Genomic DNA, 24,311 nt, shown 5'->3' with positions numbered 1-24,311 from the left:
GAATGGTGCCACCCATGCAGAGAAACAGAACAAGATGACGCAGCAAAAAGAAACACAGATTCCTGGTGCAGCTGATAAGGATAGAAGCGGTCACAGAAGAACACACAGCAAATGGATACAGAGAGCAGACAACTGGGGTGGGGGAAGGGGAGAAAAAATTTTAAAATAAAAATAAAAAAGGAGGAATAAGAGAATCCGTAATGATTCATTCTTCCACCTTCATACTCCAGCAAGGGCGGGCACATAGTTATCATTCTAATTTGAAACCGTGCCACCTGGTTAGGACAAAACACTGGTCAGTGAAGTTTGTAGCTAGCAGGGGTGTATTAGATAGGTGTGAATGCTGGGTATTGTGGGTGGTAGGAGCAGAATGGTAATGATGACAATACGTGGCTGCACTGCTTCGAAAATGTCTTCTTTAGTAGATATGGCTAAAGTTAAACTTTGATATGAAAAAATATGCAGAAAGTAAATCTTCCATAGAAAATAGGAAAAAAAAGTTTTTTTTTAATCTTCCAATATCTGGGATTCTGATTTTATGACAATTTAAAGTAATAAAGATTTAAGATAGAAAGTAAAGGCAACATAAACCATCCTCAGCTTTTAATTTTATTTTATAAATTAGCACATGATAAATACTATTGGCTAGCAAATGTCACTAGACAATTGGTGATGTGCAGAGGTTATTTGTGTCTACATGTCCCCAAATCATATGGAATCACTGGGACTGTCCCCAGAAAAGAAATAGAAACCAGGTTAAAAGGAAGAGAGCCAGAGAATGGGGTAGGGTTATAAATCACTCTGATAATTTTCTCCAATAAACATCTTGTTGGATAGCTGGGTAATAAGTAATATACTCCTCCCTCCTCTTCCCTTCCCAGTTTTACCCTTCAGGTACTCTAAATCCCTCCTGTGAGTTTCAGAGACAGTTCTTTCCAGAAGATTTATTGACGCAGACTTCATTATGGAAACCAAGACTTGAGTGTCAGCCCTTCCACTTCCTGGTTATGAAATTTGAAATATTAATAGAGCACGCTGTAGGGTGGAGTGGGACACCTTGAACAAAATGAGGAAGTTAGACCAGACTCCCATTCATGGTTTCTATGAAGTCTGCACCAAAAGCAATACATTTGATAGAGTACGTACAGATTCTAATTTAGACAACAGTGTGAAAGTACAATAGGAAACTACCCATATGTTTCAGATATGGCTTAAAAGTAATATATGCAAAGAAAAGCAATTGATAGTTCTGTATGGATTAGTTAGCTGATTGAAGTTGACAGAAGATGTTTCGGAGGATAGCTCACTGAAAAAACATTCTTTGAAAAACATGAATCTCATCACATCATTTCCCCATTTAAAATCCTTCGATGACTTCCCAAGGATGAGATCCCAACTTCTGAACACTCTCAGTCTCAGATGGCACAGTTTCTCATTCCCCTCCAGGTTTCTTTCTCTGCAGCCTGCATCCCAACACTGCACTCTTAGGGTCCAGCCACATAGGCTGTTTGCAATCTCCCAAAGGTCCCATTCTCCTCTCCTATCTCTTCTATACGGAGACAAACCCCTCTCAGCTCAAAGTGGAAAAGGAGTGGGGAATAGAGTGGGGAGTGAGGGTAGAAAAATAAATATGCTGATTTTAGAGTAAGAACATCCCAGTATCTACTGAATAGTCCAATAATTTGAAAATTGTCTTAGAAAATTTTCAAATAAATTAAGAATGAAGGTGTGGCAGGTTGAGATTATCTAGGAATCTCCCAAAGAGAAAGATTATGTTTGTATACTAATCTATTCCTCTGGGTGTGACACCCTTCGCTTGTATTAAATTCAAAGGACTTTAGTTTGCTTGATAAAATTAATTTAGGGCTTTTGATTCATGCATGTCACTAAGGCATGACTCAGATTGAGTCCCCGCCCCCTTGGTGGGCCTATGAAAGACAGACAGTCACACAAGACACAGGGGAAGGGGAGAGCACTTTGTCATTTTGATCCTTCCTGCCATGTGACAGAAAGGAGAAAGCTCAAACAGCTAAAGCCCTGGGGAAGAGATGGGCCATTCGCCTTGGAAAGTCGAGACTGACACAGGAGGCCCTGAGAAGCAAACCCTGTGCCAGTCTTCAGTTGAGATCAGGAAGAAGTTGGGTCCACAGAGCCTCAAGAGGAACAGCAAGCCCAGAGGGGACTGAGGGCTGAAACCCAGGGAGAGATCAGTGACCACGTGCTTCAACACACAACAGACTTTGGTGAGAAAGCAACCTTGAGTTGAACTCCTTAGGGCCTTGTAACTGTAAGCTTTTCCTCCAAATAACCACCCTTTATGAAAGCCAACAGATTTCTGGTACCTTGCATCAGCACCCCTTTGGCAGAATAATACAGAGAAGGTAATGTCCAAATTTAGTGACCCATTTCAACAATGAAAGCGCCTATGTAACTTCAAATAATAACTAAAGACTAGTTGGTAATATGTGTTACGTATGGAGACGTTAAAGGACTTTTTCTTAACCTCTATACAAAAATTAGAAGTGGACTAGAAAGTTTAATTCATCTGATCACAATCTGCTGCTTTCTCTAGCAAGCCATCTCCTCTTTGGTTCAAAACAGCACAAATGGCATTACTGTTTCGCGGACAAATCAGGGATGCTCAAAAGGCTAGTGGCCAGTTATTCTAAAAGAGTCTAGACATTGCTACAGATAAAACCTTAAAGATTGCGATCAAAGTTACACAAACAGCATTTAAGAAAACTCCTTCACTTCTTTGGGATAACGTTTGAGTAAAAGCTCACTACAAGATTTTTTTTTTTAAACCTTCTTACAGAAGAAAAGCAACAGTAACAAAGAAGGCCCAGAGAGAAGCGTGGAGAATTAAAAGGCTGTAGCTTACCTTGCTGTAGGTCCAGTAGGAACTCACACATCTACTGGAGACCCCTGAACAGAAACACTCATCACAACCTTTGTGATTATCCTCTCTCAAATTGAAGAAGCCAGATTTGCAACGACTGCAGTCTCCTCCTTCGACATTCTCCTGTAAATATTAGGAATAAACAGAGGTGCCCTTCAACGTTAAGATTTTCTATACCTATTTCTGCATAAGGAAAATATTCATTGCACATCCTACATTTTCCTTGGTTGTACTTTCCAGTGCTTTCTTCAACATAGTAGTACGGTTAATTAATCATATAGCAATATTATTGAAAAAAATATAATTCTCATTTGATAACTGCTCTTCAGACTGGTTTCATTAAGTCTAGTCACAGCACACAGAAAAATTATTTGTAGGTGTGCGTATAATGTGGACTAAGGCTAGTGAAAGCTGATTCTCTAAGGAAAAATTGAGAAGGGTGTAATTTCTCAATTTAAATATGACTAATCTCATCTAATAACATCCAAATGAAAGCTCCCTACTTTCCAGGAAACAGATGCTCAATATTCATAAACATGCACTTGTTCGTCATTTCCCTCCTCCCTTGAATCCCCTTATTGCCTCAATTCTGAAGCTTTTCTTTTCCTCAGAGAACTAACTGCTCTCTCAACTGTGTTCCTGTAGCCCTTTCACATTTCCCTATTATAACCACAAAAAACCATAGCTATTTCTCCTAAACTTTGCCACTCAAGCTATACCACAATCAACTCAGAGGTAGGAACCTTATCTACTTATCTTTATAGTCCCCAAAACTCTAACCAGTGTTCTTGCCACAGTAATGAGCACTCACTTTATAACATTTTATTAAATTTAAATGCATCTCCTAGTGGCCATGTTTTTCAAACATAGCTAAGTGCAATGCACATAGAAGCTATTTAATAAAAATATTTTTGAGTGAACCAATAGTGGCAAATGAGAGGGATGATAAAATAGGAGAACATTTAGGGGAAAATAGGAGAGAAAATTGCATGAAAAAATAAGAGATTTGTTAGAACAAAGAAAGCAAGCATTTATCTATGTATCCGAGGGGACAATTTGTTGTAATGAACAGGTTGACTCAATTTCTATGATGAATTTTATAACCTCAACCACTTCTACACTGATGGAAGCCTCAACAAGGTGGTGTCTCTAACGCTGGCTCATTTGTTAAGCTTTAGCATCCTAATAACTACACAAGCTGAAGTATTTCCAATAATGTTCCTGCTAGTTTTTATTTTTAAGGTAGATTTCAGATAGTTTGAGATGGTATATTTCAGCAAAGCAAATTACACTAATTTCAGACATCTGGTGACAAATACTCAAAGTACTGAAGGTGAAAGCCTCTTTGGAAGAGTACACAGGCAGGCAGGGGAGATGGGCTCTATTTATAATTATAATTTAGCTTATTCCATGGAGGACATGGTAGAGTTTCTCTGTACACTCTGTTCTCATGTGCTCGGTCTAATTTACTTTTCATTTACTAGAGTTTGAAAGCTTCTAATACCACTTATCTGAGATTCAGCCTGTGTTCAACAATTAGAAATTTTTAGATAGCTACTTCACTATGGCCTTGAAAAAAATACGATTAAATAATTGCAATAGCCAATGTAATTTAATAATCTTAGGTGACACATTAGGGCTGGAATTCTAGGGAACATAAAGATGGGTAGTCAAGGTCTCTGTCTTTAAAAGCCAACATCTAGGTGGGGGAAAAGGTACAACCAACCACGAGGCAAGGAGGAATATGATAAGTGCATTTCAGAAATAATGTAAATCATGGGAACACAGAGGAGGAGGTGTGGGGCAGCTTTAAGACAGGAGTGGAGTTTGACCTAAATCCTTGAAACAATGGATAAAAATTTGACCTGCTGGCTAAGATAAAATGAGGGACCCATGTTAGCAAAGATATTGAAATCAAGAAATAATTCATAAAGTGGAGGGGTCATGGATTATTTATTCTTTCAAAAATACATATTGAATACTTCCTATATTTCTTAGATTTTAGGAACTTCACTTAGTACTTGAAGATCCAAAGAACTAAAGATCCAAACTAACTTCACTTATCACTTAAAGATCAAAATGAACCTTTACAGCTACCCTACGATATAGGGTATCTTACCCTTAGAAACTGACAAATCATTAAAGTTTACTCAGCAAGAGACAAATCAACCCTGTACCTGAGGTAATTATAGCAGGTAAAATGCCCATGAAATGTGGGAGACTAGAAGAAAAGAATCTCACAGTAACCGTGATAGGATGCCTACACCTATAGGAAGAGAGTAACTAAGTGGTATAATAGTTTGCTTTGCATATTTTGTCAAATCTTTGAAAAAATAATTTAGACTGTTACTGGTTATCAACCTCATTCTGTTCTACCCCTCATGTCCAATTTATTTCATCCCTTGTCACAAATTATCATCTCTTAGGACATTTTCATCGTCCTTATGTTTGAGCAGCATATCAGCTTAATACCACAATTTTAAGTCACTGGAGTCTGACTTTTTCGCCCAGAGGTCGTACCCTACTTTCGTAGAAAGTGGTAGTCCCGAGACAGCTTGAGATGGATTCTTTCAAACAAGAGTGCTGGGTTCTGAATTTTCTTAGGCTCCTCGATGGACTAATATATTAAGATACCACTAAGTAGTAAATATGGAATATATAGTATCTGCTTATACATCTGTCCTTATGGTCTAGTTATAAGGGCCTCTGAGGTCAGTGGGAAGTCTCTGCTTTCTAGATATGTCTCCACATGTACTAGTCAGATAAGGTTCCACTTGCCTTTTTCTTTTCCAGCCTCCTTTGAGAGAGAACATAACTAAATACATATCTATTCAATTTTATATTTAGAGGACTGTGTTTCCTGAATTTTATTTTTAAAATATTAGTTTTACAACAGTGAATAATAGAGAACATCACAGTTTGACTTTCAATATGTTTTTTTTTTAGAATAGTATAACTTAATTCAGATGTATGGTGCTCCAGACCTTTTGTATACATCATAGAAACTCAGGTTATCCACTTCTATTAGTTTGCTAATACACCTGATTTTGGCAGGCTGGGTCGCAGCTGTTTCTTTGCTTTCCCAGGTGCCTAACTGCTTTTCAGAAACCTCTCTGAGCCATCAACCACTTTCATCCATGAATCAATTCCTAATTGCACTCCTGATTCATTCTTGGAAGAGATTCTTGATATGAACGGTTCAGGATTTAAATTTTGATACCCAACTTGAGAGCAAATCATCTGCTTTATGAGTGAGCTCTCTGAGCAATTTAATCTATTTTCCTATCAATATCAAATTATTAATAAATGCTCTGCACATTACTACATTTCCTTTATTCCTCATTATTCCTTTATTCTATATATTACTCATGCATAGTTCTACAAGGTGTTGGAGGGAATATAAAAATGCCCTCAAGAGGCTGAAGCAAAGGAAGTAAAGAGAATGCTAAACTATTTTAACAAAAGGAATACCAGAGAGTCCTCCATGCCCCTGAAGAGGAAATAAGAAAGAAAAGCCACAGGGTTGAGAGAAAAAGATGTATCCCAGAAGTTTAACAAAAGAATTAAAATCAGCTACTCCAGCAATGTCCTCCTGGTGTGTAATATTTCCATATAAGAATACTTATTAAAGGTCATTTCTTGAAATAAATTACATAAACAGTAAAACCATCATTTTGGGTTTTTTTTTCTTACCATTTATATAATAAGCTCCTCAAGGGCAGAGACCATATCTTGTACCTTGTCACCATCCAACTCAGTCTCTAAAACTTAGATGTAAATATCATTGATCCCAAACAGCTAATAATTATGATGAGAATTTGCAATTTCCAGCCTGAGTATTATTTTATTCATTACGAGATTTCTATTTCCTTTTGCTGTTATTATATTATTTCTTTGTACAGATTAATGTTAAAAGCCTTATCAACATATAATTCAACAAATGTTTAAAAAGTTGTTTTAGGTATCTAAACAAAATGGGATTTAATCTATTTCCTCTCAGTATTTCCACTGGGAAACTCCTGTAATCCAGTAAATTCAATTTAATACTTTGGTGAGAGCCCATTAGTGACTCTTTAAAAATACAAATTTTATGGTAATTTCACTCATAAACCTATGAAACAGAGTAATTTTCAGAATTCTCCAGACTTCCATTCCACAGAGATTAATATTTCCTTATGTGGTAAATTGAATTATGTACCCCAACATGGACATTTTTTAGTCTTTTTTTTTCTTTAGGAGGTACTGGGGATTGAACTCAGGACCTTGTACATGAGAAGCAGGCACTCATCCACTGGGCTACACATGCTCCCCAACATTTTATTTATCTTAATACGATTTCCATGGGTGTGAACTCATTGTAAATAAGACCTCTTGAAGATGTCTCTTTTCGATAAGGTGTGGCCCAACTGATTGAGGGTGGGTCGTAATCTATAATCCTGATGGTTTTATAAAGAGATGAAATCAGAAGCCAGAAATTAGAGAAGGCCACAAGGAAGAAGCCAGAGTCAGCAGAAACCAGAAGGGCAGACACAAGAGGAGACCAAGGACATTGCCAAGGGACAGGAGGCAGAGACACAAGCCAAGGAACCCCAAGGATTGCCGGCAGATAGCACCAGACAGCCACAAAACTCCAGAAGAAAGCAAGCTTTGCCAATACCTTGATTTTGAACTTCACCTAGCTTCAAATTCTGAGTCAATAAATTCCTGTTGTATGGTATTCATCATAGCAGAATTGGCAATTTAAAATGCCTAATTTTACCCTACTTTCTTAAAGTAAAACTTTTTACTTCTACTGTTTAGTTTTTCACCATTACCCTAACTAGTTATATTGACAAAAATTATTAATATGAATTAATAATAGACAATCATTTTTCCATTGTAAATAATCCATGTAAGTATCTTCATACTCTTTCCTTAATGCAACATTAAAAAGGGGGTTAAAGTAAAAATTACTTTAAACCAGTATTTCTCAACCTATTTTTCATTATTATGCTCCTAAGGAGCCTCTTTGGTGATTTTTTTCCTTAATCAACAACACTAAAACTTTCAATACCACAGATATGTTGTATGCACAGATGCACTCTATGAATGTTTGCTTATACATAGAAAGAATATGTTAATTTTGCCCCTCAAGGTCAAATTCTGTCCCCTTGGGGAGAAATGTGTGCTTTAGACACATATTTGTCTTGAACATATTTATCTGAGGGTCCAATTAGATAGGTGAAGGCCTGCCTGACCAAAGCATTTGATAATGGCTGTTGCTTTTTTCCTTTGTGCTTCCCCACTGCAAACAAAGCTGATTTAGAGAACCCTTACTAAGTTCTTTTACTTTTTAATTCTTGACGTCAGATTACTGTTGGGTTTTCATCAATTTTCTTTTTGCTAGTTTCCACGGTACAGTTTTTCTCTAGAGAAATAGAGTGACAAATAGTTTCTCGGTATTCTTTCTCATGAAGCTGCCTCCTTATAAATTAGGTACAACCTGAGCAGTACATGCTGAACTGTGATTGCTAGTCAGCTGGGAATTCTATTAACAAGATTATCACGAATATCTCCAGTGACATTTAAGTTATTTTTTTGTGATAATTGCTTCAGGAGTTTTATAGTCATGCTGGGTTTTATGGGTGTTTTTAGTCAATTACAGGTTTTCCTCTGTTACGGCCTTCTTTGTAAGGCAGACTAGCATTAAAAGAAGTTAAAAGGCAGCATAATTAGTTAATTAACAGCATTTGTTGAGTGGTTACTCTTTAAATACACCATGCCCAGGCTAGATAATAGAGAGTTGCTGGGTTAAGGAAGAGAGGGAGAAAACAAAATAAAAGAAAATTTGCTCCCATTTTTCACAAACTTAAAGGTCAATACAAAGTGTCAGTTACCACAATATTAGAACATCTGTAGCTCTTGCATGAGGCAAATTCCTGGGTGACCTTCTTATGCCAAAACTTTGACATCTGTAATTTTGATTCACTATCAAACATATAAATTGAAGGCCCTTTTTAGAAATGCCCCAGGTTAAAACCTAACTGTAATGACATGAACAGTCTTGAACACAAATGGAAAAGCAAAGAGAACACTTAAAACCAAATAAATATTGGTGCACAGCATAAAAATCCAGTTGTGAAAAAGAATGGAAACTTATTGCTACTTGTGCAAAGCAATGTAAACAAAACAACGTAAACCAGAAAGTATTTATGCTTGTGCTTTATATTTATAGAAGGCTTCAATACTATAATTATAGCTATTAAGAATTAGGCAGAAAAGACAATATCACCATGTCATAGTCAAAGAACACAAATCAGGAAGGTCAAGCAACTGCAAAAGCATCACAACTTTTTAGTTGTATACTCTTACGCATGTCCCAGTGTTAACCTCTTATAGTGCAATGATGGAGAAAATTTTTAAAAAATTCGTGTTATCACTGAAGTGAGACAAGCATTACATGGGATTGCAAATTGTGAAAAGAGAATAAAGCAAAAGACAAGAATGTGACAAGTGATTTCTGGAAAAGTGGAAGTTAAGCTGTACCCTGAAAAAAAAAAATAAAAGCTACACCCTAGCTAAGCAAAGGAAGAAGCTAGAGATGAAGTCTTTCAAATGAATTGAATAGAACCTATAAAATTCCAGAGTTAGAAAGAGCATGGTGACTCAAAGAATTTAAGCAAGTCTGGAAGACAGTGACTGAATCTAAAGAACATTCTGGAGAGATAAGCTGAGCCAAACTCACAACTTTATGGGCAGTAAGGTACAACAAAAAGCAAAACAAATGAAGATGAAAAAAACAGACTTCTGTATTTTGTACAGAGTTCCAGTCTTTTTATTTCACTAGGATTTTTCTATGTATAAGATTTCAATTAAAAAAAAAAAAAGAACTTGTTCCTACCTAGGTCAAGGTCTATTTATCTCTCTCTGTTTTTTTAAAATCAGAGCCTGCAACCCAACTGACTTTGAATAGATATTATCACACCAAACTGTAAAAGATCCAGTTTCTAGTATGTGGTCCATAAAATAAACAAATACCAAAGAATCAAAAGAGCATTTATTTGCTCTGTATTTGAAATTAACTTGCTTCTTATGATTCATAAGAAGATTTTTTTATATGTTAGTGATTGTATTAAGATTTATAAACATTTTTGTGTCTTGAGTAAGCAATGTTTATCATATTTTGAATTATAATGAGGATAGTGCTCATTAATATCCTGTCTAAGCAAGGACATAATAGAAAACCATATGAAAAATATAAGTGATGGTGTAGTTGATACTGTATTAAGTTACAGAAGAATTTCATTCACTTCTTTTAATCCCAGAAACAGTTTCCTCCAATTAAAGAAATTTTAAATTAGGAATTATTTCAATGCATAGTAGGTACACATACTGTGATGGAATTATTTCAAAGCATAGTTAAGTACACATACTTATTCAAAGCATAGTAAGTACAATCCATTCTCCAAAAACTAGATGTAAAAAATAATTCTTTCATGATTGCTTCAGATACATTTTTACAGAAATAATAGACACAATTGAATCTTCCTTCACTTTCATTATATTTTCTTGCTTTTCTCTAGAATTAACCATTATCCTGAAATTAGTACAAAATGTTTCAATATATTTTAAAATTGTATTATATATGTGCATATCCACAAACAATATAGAATTTTTTAATGTTTTAAAACTTTACACAAGTGGTAACATAATGGCATTTGCGTTTTTGTTCCACTTTAAGTTTATGAAAGTGAATGTTTGAATACATGGGCCTATTTCATTCATGCTGTTTCTTCTATCAGATCATATACAAAAATTACAATTTATTTCTTATTTATTTATGGGTATTTAGGTTTGAACAAGTGAGTCTATGCTGAACATCTTTTATAAGTGTCTTTTGAATATTGAGAGAGTTTCTTTAGGGTAAATGTCTAGATTTACCCTAGATTTACATTGTTTTGGCATCTTCAATGACAGGAAATAATGCCATATTGTCCTTCTAAGTTGTGGTGTTACATTAAGCTAAAAATAGCAATAGTAAACATTTCCATATCCCCAGATTCTCACTAGTACACGGTATTATCCATTATATCCCCATTTAAAAAGTTTATTTTATGTTCTTCAATAATCTTTTTAAATGATCTCCATTTTGGCAACATTTATTGCCAAAAATCAGTTTTTGTTACTATTTACATACTTTTATTACTTTTTAAAATTGGTTGTCCCTGGTTGCTTTTTATAAATTGATCCTTGTAGCTCACTATGTAGTGAAACTCTCTCTTAAGTTCAATCTTTTTACTAAAGTACAGCACTTAATAGTTCTTTGGAAAAGGTCGGACTGCAAGTACTAAATGCAACAATTTGATTTTTGTCTCTTTTTCTTTCTATTGGCTGGTGTGCACTTGTGGTGGTATGAAGCCATATGTATCCCAGAAAGACATGGCCTTAGATTTAATCCATTCCCATGAGAATGGACCCATTTTAAGTAAGATCTTTTGATGAGGCTGCTTCAGTTAAAGGGTGACCCCTCATTCAGGATGCATCTTAATCCTCTTGCTGGAGTGCTTTATAAACAGAATGAATTCAGACAGAGAGAAAAAAAAGAGCCACAGGAGCAAGAAGCTGAAAGTCAGGAACCCCAGAAGAGAAGGGAGAGACCAGCAGACACCGCCACATGCCTTGACATGTGGCAAAGGAGCCAAGGATTGCCGGTAGTTGGTCTTTGGGAGGAAAGCATCACCTTGATGATGACTTATTTTGAACATTTTCCTAGAGTGTAACTGTAAATGAATACATTCCCACTGCTTAAGTGGAACTATTTCATGTTATCAGCTTTGAACAGCCTAGGAACAGTTGTCTATTATGGCCCTAGTAGTGGACTTTTTCTTTTCCTATCTTCAAACTGAAGATAATTTTCTTTACTGTTAGAGAATCTGCTTCAATTATTTCTTGAATATTGTTTCTCCTGAATTTGATCTAATAGTTTCTTTGGTAACTCCTATTAACTTAAGTTGAATTTTATCATTCTATCAGTCATATCTTTTAACATTTCACAATTTTAATTATTTACCTTCTTTACATATATATGTATACCTAATTTCTTGAAGTAAATTATTCTGGATATTTCCCCAAACTACCTATTTTTTTTAATATAGCACCCCAGTTTTGTATTTTTTTTATTCTTATTAATTCTATAAACTAATAATCATATTATTATTTTATACAATTTTTTTCAGACTATTTTATTATTTCTAGTTCCTAGTGGACAAATGTTTCACTTTTTATGGGCTACTGATTTCCTTTTATATTTATTTTCCTTTTGATCATTGTACTACTTTTTAGTGAGCTCATTTTCCATTGAGGCTATATATTGTTTTTCCTGCAGTAATACCATATGCCTGACTTCTTAAAGAATTCCAGCATGTGAAGGGAGAATAAAATTAACCAGATACTTGTGTGGTACACAGGTTTGGGGAATGGATTCCTCACAGGACACTCATTTTTCCTTACCCAGATCCCCAGAGCAGAAGGAAAGTTTTCTTGCTCTCTCTCCAGGCTTGCAAGTGGAATATTTCTAGTCCCCGTTTCACTGCCAAGGAGCATAAGTGGGTTTAGTCCCAATTTCCCTCTGTGGATCCAAATCCTAGGGTAAAATATTGGTGAAGGCTTTTTTTTTTAAGATTTACTTTTTATTTATTTCTCTCCCCTTCCCCCCCATTGTTGTCTGCTCTCTGTTCTCTGCTCATTGTTGCTGCATGTTCTTATTTGTCCGCTTCTGTTGTTGTCAGTGGCATGGGAATCTGTTTCTTTTTGTTGGGTCATCTTGTTGTGTCAACTCTCCATGTGTGTAGCACCATTCCTGGGCAGGCTGCACTTTCTTTCATGCTGGGCAGCTCTCCTTACGGGGCGCACTCCCTGCACGTGGGGCTCCCCTATGCGGGGGACACCCCTGTGTGGCACAGCACTCCTTGCGCGCATCAGCACTGCGCATGGGCCAGCTCCACACGAGTCAAGGAGGCCCGGGGTTTGAACGCGGACCTCCCATGTGGTAGACGGACGCCCTAACCACTGGGCCAAGTCCACTTCCCTGGTGAAGGCTTTTAACCCCCCAAATTTCATCCCTGTATTAGGACTAAGAGCAGCCCTGCACCCTGCCTCATGACCCTAGTGCCAAGAGGTGCTCAGGTTTTGCTTGACCTTATGATTAGTGTGGATTTCACTCCTAGATTGGCTATCTAGGAATTTCTCTTTCTTTCCCTGAATCCAAATGCTTAAAAAATTTATTGGCTATGTTGTTTTTTTAAAAACATTTATTTATTTATTCCTCCTCTTCCCCCCTCCCCCTGCCCTGCTGTTTTTGCTATCGTGTCCATTCACACATGTGATCTGTATCTATTTCTCTTTTGGTCTTCTCTTCTTATTTTTTTTTTTTTTCCTCTAGGATTCACTAGGATTTGATCCTGGGAACCTTGGATGTGGAGAGAGGTTCCCTGTCAGCTGCACCACCTCTGTTCCTGGTTTCTGCTGCAATTCACCTTGACTCTCCCCTTCGTCTCTCTTTTGTTGCATCATCATCTTGCTGGGTGACTCACTTGTGCAGGCACTGGCTCGCCACACAGGCACTGGGTTGCCATGCGGGCAATGGCTCACCTTGTGGGCACTGACTCACCACACAGGCATACGTTCTCTTTTTCTTTTTTCACCAGGAGGTACCAGGGATAAAAACCAGTTCTCCCACATGATAGGCGGAAGCCCTATCACTTGAGCCACATCCGCTTCCCCTATTTGCTATGTTTTATCCAGGATATCTATGTATTTAAAAGGTGAGAAATGGGAAAAGTGGTGTCCACAGTAGCTCAGGTTACATTTTACCAGAATGTCAGTCATTTAAAATTTACAATAGAAAATAATTAAGGCCCAAGACTTCATTAAAAAGGGCTTCCTTAAAATGTTCATTATACTTCAGTAAATGAGATATTTCTTTCTCATGAAAATCATAAAAACCCATTATGTATTTTAGTTTAAGGGAATAAGTATGCAAATATTCATTTGTTAACATACATTTTGGAGATGAACACATACGTAGACATTATTTTACAGGTAATTTATATTCTATTTATGAATACATAATTATTCAGTTATTAACTTTGATATGAAGATATGGACATGTATGTATATATTCTTTCTATCCAGGTAAAAATCTACCTTGTTATTTGAAATTAAGTCTATAGTATCTTAACCTTTCAATAACATTGTACATTTTAGATAGCGTTTTGATCCAACTTGTTTTTAACAGTCATTTAAAATACCTGTGAAACAATGTTGTTTGTTAAACAGAATGAATTGTCAAATTTCTCTATATTTATAAATGCCTTTTCAATATTTAAAATGTATCCATATTTTGTTGAATACTGGGCTTTTATTATTCTTATAAATAAGAGGTTACAGGTACTTAATTTTAGTAACTTGTATGCACACAGATTGTGATATAATTTATATGCCATATGTATATAATGTGATATTTATAATTATGTACATGTTGAGTGAAACTTGATTTCTACTTCTTCACTCTCAAAAATCATTTAGTTTCTAAGTTTATAAACATTGATTTAGAATATCACATAGCTGAAAGGCAGCTCTTTTAATGATGCTATTTATTTCATTTTTCATTCTCTTTTATGGTTTCTTAATTGCTGTTTATTGTTGTGGTTTAATTGTCTGTGTAGAGCTTGAAATGTCTCTGTAGGTGGCATTTTTCTTACTGGGATTATAATCACTCTCTACAATATTGAGTCAGGTAGAGAGCAGGCATTAGCTCAGGGAGCTTTCCCTTGGAGCTCTGCTAATGACCGAGGCTCCCCTGTTCTCGCCTTTCTCACTAGTTTTCTCAATGAAAATAAACAAAATTAGGTCTGCCTCTCTCTCTCAAATGTTGTTTCTTTCTTGCAAATATCAGGTGTTCCCATTCTATAAATGGCACGTGTATGAAAACTTTTTAATTTAGTTTGATTTACTTTATTCTAGAGACTCAGTCTCTCTTTCAAATTAAACTCAGCTTTGTCTGTCTCTCGTTGGAACAAGTGGTAAAGGTTAGCAACTTCTGTGGACTTCTGGAGACGGAGGTTAGCATACACAGGCTATGTTTTGGTAAATATTAGAGAAATATATTAAGATACATTAAAGACACCCCGTAAGGAGAGCCGCCCATCACGAAAAAAGTGCAGCCTTCCCAGGGATAGCGCCGCACATGGAGAGCTGATGCAGAAAGATGATGCAACAAATAGAGATATAGATCCCAGGTGCCGCTGACAAGAATGCAAGCAGACACAGAAGAACACACAGCAAAGGGACATAGAGAGCAGATAACTGGGGGGTGGGGGTGGGGGACAGGGAGGGGAGAGGGAAAAAAAGATACATTAAAGACCTGGAGGATGGCAAGAGGAAGTGTCCTTCACCAGGCAATCACTCACAGAATGGCTAGTAGAGAACAGTTTGTCATTTTAGATAATATTGAAATTAAATTACTAGATCTAGAAAATTTTACTATATTCCAGCACATGACAACTCTTTATCCATGGCATTGTAGAATTTCTTCTGTGTAGACAGTTTTATTATTTCAGTATTCTAAGGTAGATACCAAAATTAACCCAATGTACTATAAACCTTTTATAATTATTGAATTTTAGACATTTTTGTCCCCATAAATACAAACTGAATATATTAATATTTACTACTGGTGTTATAGCTTAATATTTCTATATACACACATCTATACACAAATAACAACTGTAAACCTATAATATTTTATAGCTGCCTAGATAAGATCAATGAAATAATAAAGAAAAGGCTCAAGAAAATTTCATCCACCATTATTCTCTACTTATAATAGAATGAAGAAAAGAAAATAACATTTATTTTCTATAATTGTGGCATGTTAACATCTTAAATGAATTGTTCATTCTCTCAGTTAATATTATAGAACCGCTTTACTATAGCTAAAGGAAATTAGTCTTGTCATTTTAGACTTGTTTTTTCTATGTGTATAAACTGCAGGTGTAATGCATCCCGTGGTACTAAAATGATGAGCTATTAGCTAAGCATGTACAACAAATAAAGTTGCATTTCTAAACATACTCTTGGGAGGAAATATTGAGCCTTTAATCAATTCTTCTAAGGCATCTTACATTGTTGGTAATTAAACAGAAGAATTTGAAGATGACAGGTATTTTAAAACCAATCTGGATTCACTTGGCAGAATTATTTTCAGAAGTAGATGCAAAACTATAGATTTGAGTATAATGTAGTTCCAAAAGTTGCTATTTTTAGTGCTATATTTAAAAATTAATAGGCTACATGGGTAATGAGGAATAAGTGCTTTTGCTATAAAATGACACCGACCCTATAGGTGACTTATCTTCTGTGTGCATGCAGATGTTCAGAAAAAGAGCAAGTGACTTATGCATGTCTCACTGCAGCAAAGCTGGTAGCCATTTAATAGATATGTCCAGGACTGCCACATACAAAACAGATAGTGGGTATTTGCAGGAGAAGATGTTAACAACTGCTTAATGCCAGCAGACAGAAAAGTAAAGGAAAATGACTTTCTGTCTTGATAGTGGGACATTTCTAGACCAAACAATGTACCTTGCAGTTACAAGGACCAAAGCAAGGGTCCTCATTTGTGCTTCCAATGCCACTGCAGTTACAAGCTTTGCAGTCTGGGTAGCCAATGTAGCCCCTGGAACACCGATTGCAGCTCACTCCTCCAAAGCCAGTTTTACAGTGGCAGGATCCAGGTGCCAAACCTAAGGAAAGATGAGTCACATAACAGTTTTACAACGAATAAATTATCCATTCTTAAGGTTTTAATAAAAATAAACTTTGAGTGGGAAGCAACCCACGTGTCCATCAACAGATGAATGAATAAGCAAATTGTGGTATACACATACCATGGAATATTACTCAGCTGTGCAAAGGACTACAGTATTAACACATGGGATAACATGGGCGAATCTTGAAGACCTTATGTTGAGTGAAGTTAGCCAGTCACTGAAGGACAAATATTACATGACCTCACTGATATGAATTAAGTAAACTGAGCAGACTCACAGAGCTTGAGTCTGGAAGACACATTATCAGGAGACAGAAAGGGAGCAGAGTGTGGTGAGCCAATGCTTAATATGGGCAAAACCTATGATAAGGGGTAGTTGGGCAGTGGATGGGGGTGATAGTGCTGCAGTGATGTGATTGGGCTCGATGGTGCTGGAATGTGAGGGGGAGAAGGGCGGGGGTTTGGTTTGGACTATACATGGAACTAGGCAAGGGCTAGAAGAAGGAACAGGTGAACTCTGGGGACTTGGAGGGCTATAGTTAAAAGTACCATAGTGAGAACGTTCTTTTAGCAAATAAGGCAGGGGATGGTTTCTTGTGCCAAGCATTGGGGATGGAGGGATATGAGGGATAGGATGTACCTGGAGCATGCTTATACAAAATATAAAAGTATTCATCTTGTCATAATGTGTTATCTCAATGGGTGGAGACCCACACTATAAAAAAGATAATATTAAACTCCCATCCTGAGGAGTCTTGGTATGTTCTCAATTAGAGGGATAAGAATCTCTCTAGAACATAGGGAGTGCCTAATAAAAGAAAACAAACCAATATATCAAACCCTCAATATTACTGCATCTAACTATGAACCTTATTCTTAAAAAATTGAAACTCAGTGGTTACCATAGATTCTGAGGGGAGGGTGAGGGAAGAAAAGAATAGATGGCGCAAAGGGCATTTTCAGGTCATTAGAATTGCTCTGCATGATCCTGCAATGATGGACACAGGCCGTTTTAAATTTTGTCAAAACTTATAAAAGTGTACAGTGCAAATGTAAACCATAATGTAAGCCACTGATGGTAGTAGCAATGCTTCAATATTTGCACATCAATTGTAACAACTGTACTGTACTCATGTAAGATGTTATTAATAAGGGACAGTGTGAGAGGGGAGGGTTGAGTGCAGCAGGTGAAGGGCATTGGGCATATGGGAATCCCCTATATTTTCTATGTGACTTTTCCGTAACTTAAAGCTTCTTTGAAGATAGATGAAAAAGATGACACTGGAGGAATAGATGGAAGAAATTGTCACTGTACTTAGATAACAGATCTTACAGTGATGGAAGACAATTAAAACTTATTTTTTGTTTTTTATGTTTGCATTATATTTGTTATTTTTTGAACATTCTGATTATTTTTATTTATTTATTCTTGGTTTTGTTTGGGGGGAGGTTTTGGATCACAAAAAGGTCACAATAGTGGCAGGGGAGAATCGCTGGTGTAGGTGTCAGGGATGGGGTAATGTGTGGGGAGGGGTACACCTGGGCCATGCCTCTAAGGCATATGAATATGTTCAAGTGGTCATGGGGTGTTATCTTGGTGGATGGAGACCCACACAATAACTGAAAGAATATTGAATTCCCATCCTGGAAAGTCCTGCTACATTCTCCAATAAAGAGGAAAGAATCCCCCAAGTACAAGGGTAGTGCCTAGGGAAGGAGGACAGCCCATTATGCTAGGCCCTGATATTGTACTTATGAACCTTATTCTTGTGAAATTGAAACTTAGCCTAGTATTATACATTGCCCAAGAGCTACCTCCTGAAAGCCTCCCTGTTGCTCAAATGTAGCCTTTTTCTTAGCCAAACTCAGCATGTAAACACACACTTTCCCCCCACCCCCAGCATGGGACATGACTCCCAGGGATGAAACTACCTGGCACCAAGGAATTACTACTGAATGCCAACTAGCCATGCATTTGGAAAAGAGTCTTGACCAAAAGGGGGAAATATTAAATACAATGAGTTTTTATGGCTAACAGATTTCAAAGTAAGTGGGAGGTGATTCCAGAGGTTACATTTATGCATGTCTCAGGAGGATCTCATTGACTACCATAGTAAACAGTGCCCCAAACATGGGGGCTCCTGAGGGCTCTAGAGACATCTAGACACTTTTGACAGGGCAGACAATCTCAAGGAATAGTATCTCTGCTCAATTATCACTGCATTTTATATTCATTTTTCTACCTTTCTATTTCTCTAAATTTTCATTGGTAATATATTTATCAATTGAAGGAGGAGCTAAATGATACTCTTGAAAATAGCATTGTAGTTCAGTTTTTCCTATAAAAAGGAAAGGGATCTCAGCTAACAGGGAGGTGAAGATGGTCAACCACCACACCAGAGAACCAAGAGTATCTACAACTGCAAGCAAGAGAATTGCATCCATCAGTCATGTGGAATCTAAGCCCCCTCTTGATTTAGAGGTGGAGTGGACATCACCATCCGAGGGTCCTCAGGATGGAGGAATAAAATATGGATTTGAGTGGACTTACTGGTGTTCTACTATAGAACTATTGTGACTCTAGCAATGGAAGAAACTGTATCATCAATGTGGATATAGTGGCCACAGGAGTTGCTGAGGGCAGGGAGAAGGAAGAAGAGGTGTGAATGGGGGTATTTTTGGGACCTGGAGTTATCCTGAATAATACTGCAGGGACAGATGCTGGACATTATATACCCTACCATAACCCATCGAATGGACTGGGGAAGAGTGTAAGCTACAATGTAAACTATAATCCATGCAGTGTAGCAGTGCTCCAAAACGTATTCACCAAATGCAATGAATGTGCCTCAATGATGACAGAAGTTGTTGATGTGGGTGAAGTGGGGCAGGTGTGGTATGGGGTATAAGGGAACCTCTTACATTTTTTAATGTAACATTTTTTGTGATCTATGTATGTTTAAAAAAAAGACTTAACTAAAAATTAAAAATTAAAAGAAGGAAAGGGATCCTCAAAATTATATACGATCCCAATTATTCAAATTTAAATATTGATATATATCAGTTTTTTAAAATTTTCAAGATTTAAGACTGTAATGCTCAAAATGATAATTCTACAGTTTTATAAAGAAAGAAGGTAAGCTAAAATGTGCCCAAGAAACATTGCCAGTCTTTTAGCTCTAAATTCACTGAGGGGAAAATACCTATATTGTAGCAGTGATCTATTTTTAGCCTTTCCACAGAAAAGAAGAATCCAGTTCTAGAGATAGAAAGTAACTGTTCCAGATACATTCTATGAATTTTGTACTTAAACTTGGCAAGCAACTGCCCTGAAAGTAGCTCCTGAATGTTATACATCAAGGAGTTATGTTGGCATTTGATTCCTCAATGTTTGGAGTTCATTGTGAATTTCATGCCTCAAAGCAAGTGTTTGGTTTAAATTAGTGTCAGTCTCTTTCCCTTCCTTAGCTCATGGTTATTATCTTTTTCAGTCCTTTGCATACATTTTCTCCTTTCTATAGTATTATTTACATCTTGTAATCCTTCTTTGATCACCTCTACCTCCTCTTCTCACTAAAACACACACCTTTCAATGTATGCTGTTATTTCACATTAGAAACCATAGAAGCAATAAAACAACTCGTAAGTAACAAAAGGCATTCAAAAATTACATAAACCACACCACAGATTTGTGGTTGACCAGAAGATAAGATAGACAGACTGGTGGATTGTTAGATCTATAAAGCAAATGATTCAACTCTTCTTGCCTTTAAAGCATTAAGATAAAGCAAAACTGATAATTTGGGGGAATAATAAGCTGCTCCCTGGAGAGAACACTGAAAGATATAAAAATAAATTTATTATCTGAATGAAAAATACGGCAAACTTTTCTCTTGAAAAGAATCATATAATATTTGGCTTTTAGTTGTCTTTCCATAGAACTTTAGCTCTCTACTCCAATCCTTACCTCGTTGAGCATGTTTCTCATCCTTGACACAGACTTCACTTAAGGAGCCAACTGTATCACAATGACATGGCTGGCATGGTCTTGGATGGTTTGGAGATACCTAACAAAATATTAAAATGCTTTTAATCAAGTATAATAAAAACACCAATAGTTTTCAATTCAGAAAAAATTCAAGGACAAATTAATATATAAATTAACTGATAATGCATAGCAATAAACTATTTTGAGAAAATTATAAGAAGTTACCTCTAAGACATATTTGTAATTTCTAAAATTCATTTATTCTAAGAGTTTATGAGTTATAAAATTTATCTACCAATATTTCCACTTTCCAACTTCCTATACAAATTTTCAAATACACCCAGAAGATGCAAAATATAAACAGAAAATAAAGGGCAAATGTTTTTTGATATACGATTAAGAAATCTGATAAACCCCTAGCAAGATAATTCAATAAAAAAGAAAAAAAAGTGAATGATTTTAGGAATTAAAGAAGAGATACCAGTACTGAGACTGTAGTCCTTAAAAGGTTAACAACAGAATGTCAGAAAAACTTTTATGGCAATAAATTTTGACAAATTAGGCGAAATGAACAAACTCATTGAAAAACCCATTGCATCAAAATTGACCCAAGGGAAAATGCAAAACCTATTTAGCTCTAGATCTATTAACAAAGTGGAATCCATTATCAAAGTCTTTCCCATAAAAAGAGCTAAAAGCCTAGACAGTTGCACTGGAGAATTCTATTAAGCGTTTTTTAAAAAATTAATTCTAATGTTACACAAATTCTTTGGGAAACAGGAAGAGGGAACATTTCCCAACTCTTCTTTTGAGGCCAGCATGCCCTGCTATATAAGCATGGCAAACACATTGCAAGGAAACAAAATCACAGACCAATATCCCTCATGAGTAGTTGCAAAAATTCTTAACCAAATATTAGCAAACCAAATCATCCAATATATACAAAAGATAATATCTCATTACTAAGTGGGGTTTATCCAAGGCATGCAAAGTTTAATATTTTAAAAGTTTATCAGTGAAGATTTACCACATTAACAAGAAAATCAATTTATGTCTTTTTTTTGAATTTGAAGTTCAACTTTTCAGAGAAACAATTTATTTTTCTGAATAATACATCTCAGCATAAATAAAGTCAAAATAACATTTCATAAAAGAAAAAGCATACTTTACCCCTTTGGGTCTGAAGAAGCCATCAAGGCATGTCTCACAATTTATACCAGCAGTGTTTTGGGTACAATTAATGCACACGCCCCCTCCAATGTACCTTCCCTGGATATTTAAACTCAGATTTCTTCCAGCAACATTTTCATCGTAATAGCATTCTTCAGCTTTCCCATGACAATTGCAAGCTATACCAGGGAAAAATAAATTATTAAACATTAAATTCAGATTTTAGATATATTATAAAACATTTTCAGTTATACATGAATAAGATTTTTGTACAACATAGAAAATTATATTATACTTAGTGTGTGTGTATGATATAAATCAGTACAAAGAACTCTAGAAAGTATTCAGATTTAGTGGAGGTATGACTAAAATCAAATTTTTAATGGAAATTGATATTTTAAACATATAAATTAAGCTGAACCATATGAAATTTCTGGTATTTAAAGAATTTTGACTTATAAAATTACAATTTCATATGGTTCAACCTGTAATTTCCTATTATGACAAACTTAATAAATTAAAGAAGGCTGGCCCTGAATGATTAAAAACCATGTAATCTGTAATGAAAAATTACTATACGCAACTATTTGCATTAGAACTTAAGGGTGAAAACAGGTACACAGTATATCTATCTATCTATTAGTCCTTTCTTTGACTACTAATAATGACTAAAACTTATTTAGTATTTTTCAAATGCCAGGCTCTTTTCCAAGTGTTTTGTGTTTTTTCCTACTGCTTTGATAGCTAAAAATCACTTTATGAGTTAGGTCCTATTATTAACCTCTTTATATATTAGGAATCTAATATATAACATACAAAATGAAGCAACTTGTACAAGGTATGCTCAGGATTGGCAACCAAACTCTGAAATCAAGGTCCAGAGTCTTCACTGCTGACCAATTGCCATTCTCCCTCATGCTCTATCTTTTGAGAGAGATGAGTTGTATGATAGGTGCCAAGTAATCAGGAAAAAACTAGAACTGGTTTCTTAGTGCCTAAGAGCATAAGTCTTTGTACCAAAGCCTTGGAGGTGGGTGTCGTCTCTACTAATTAGTAGGCTTGTGTCTTTAGCAATTTCCTAATTTCACTAAGGCTCAGTTTCTACATGAAACAAGAGCTAGTCAATAGTAATTACCAAATCAGGATATTTTAAAGCATCAGGTAAAAGAATGATGTAAACCCATTAGCAATATGCTCTATAAATAAGTTGTCAATTGATTTTTACTCTGCCTTCTTCTTCTCTTCATCCTCCTTGTCTTCACACCCTTTTCTTCTCCTCTTCGTGCTACTTTTCCTTTAGCAATGATACATTGTCCTAGTTCAGAGATGTAAAAAACCACTTTCTCCAGAAAGGACTGGGTAAGGTGTTGAATAACAGCAGAATTTAGAGTAGAATGAGAACGAAGGAAAAGATGTTTTAGGCAGAGTCTCCTTCCTACTTCAAACTTCCAGACCTTCAGTTCTACTCCACAGATGCAAAAAATGTTGAGTTTCTTCTTCAGTATTCGTACATGGATTTCTACATATGTGTGTGTGCATACACTCACACGTTACTCATTTTTGCTTCATCTTTTTTATATTCCAGATTTGGGGGAGGGGGCATTTATATGCTCTTCTGGTTTCATTTACTAACAGGGAAATTCAGCCTATGTTTCCATTTTAGCCCCTGTTTCCCCTAAGGCTACCAAGGGTCCTCCTCAAAGAGCAGTTTCATCCCTTATCAGGTCCCTATTACTGGGCAGGCTTTACATGTTTCCAGGCTTTTGCTATTAGAAACAAGTCTTTATATATATACTGAGAGGACTTAGAGGTGGGGTGGGGGGCTCTAATGTTAGACTGCTTCCCATTTGTCAGCTGAGTGACTTTGAGGAGAAAATTCAACTCTTATTTTCATTTCAGTACTTATCGCCAATGGTTGTTTGCAAATGCAGAACGGCTCAGCCCAATAAACATTAGTAGCAAAATTAGTTGTCGTGAAGGATAATAATGAGGGTCACGATAATATGCCTTGTCCATGATATCAATCAGAGTACCTCTATCAACTAAATCCCTGGAAGTATAATTTCTAGGGCAAAGGGCATAATTTTTAAATCTTCACAAACTTACCTCCAGAATCGCTTTATCAAATCATTTTCCTCCCTGTTTCCCCAAAACCTCACCAATACTGTGTATTACCAACCTTTTTAATACAACTCCTGGACTTGTTAGCATTCAAGGGTTTGATGGATGAATAAATAAGTTAAAAATAGCATTTTTGGTATTAACTGGTTAACGCCTTAATTATGAGTGTGACAATCTTTTTATATGGTTATAAATAATTTATCTTCCTAAAAAATGCCTATTTTGACCTTTGCTCAAAGTTATTGATCTTTTCTTATTCATTTGTAAGGTCTTTTAATAAAGTATCATGTTTATTGCAAATACTTTCCCCAATCTGCTGTCTT

General features: G+C 36.0%; 1 protein-coding gene across 1 annotated transcript in view; it reads right to left on the bottom strand.

Annotated features, from left to right (window-relative positions):
• The window catches only part of LAMA2 (laminin subunit alpha 2), a 588,895-nt gene that overhangs the window by 319,442 nt on the left and 245,142 nt on the right, over positions 1-24,311 (bottom strand). Inside the window, exons 8-11 of the mRNA XM_071218658.1 lie at positions 21,868-22,046; positions 20,677-20,776; positions 16,523-16,683; positions 2,882-3,022 (exon numbers count right to left, since the gene is read on the bottom strand). Of these exons, the coding sequence (XP_071074759.1) occupies positions 2,882-3,022; positions 16,523-16,683; positions 20,677-20,776; positions 21,868-22,046 (581 nt within the window). The remainder of the gene's footprint in view (positions 1-2,881; positions 3,023-16,522; positions 16,684-20,676; positions 20,777-21,867; positions 22,047-24,311) is intronic.

This window comes from Dasypus novemcinctus, chromosome 11 (assembly GCF_030445035.2).
Source record: "Dasypus novemcinctus isolate mDasNov1 chromosome 11, mDasNov1.1.hap2, whole genome shotgun sequence".
Lineage (NCBI taxonomy): Eukaryota > Metazoa > Chordata > Mammalia > Cingulata > Dasypodidae > Dasypus > Dasypus novemcinctus.
Note: the sequence above shows the minus strand (reverse complement) of the source record. Positions and strands in the feature narration are given on the sequence as shown.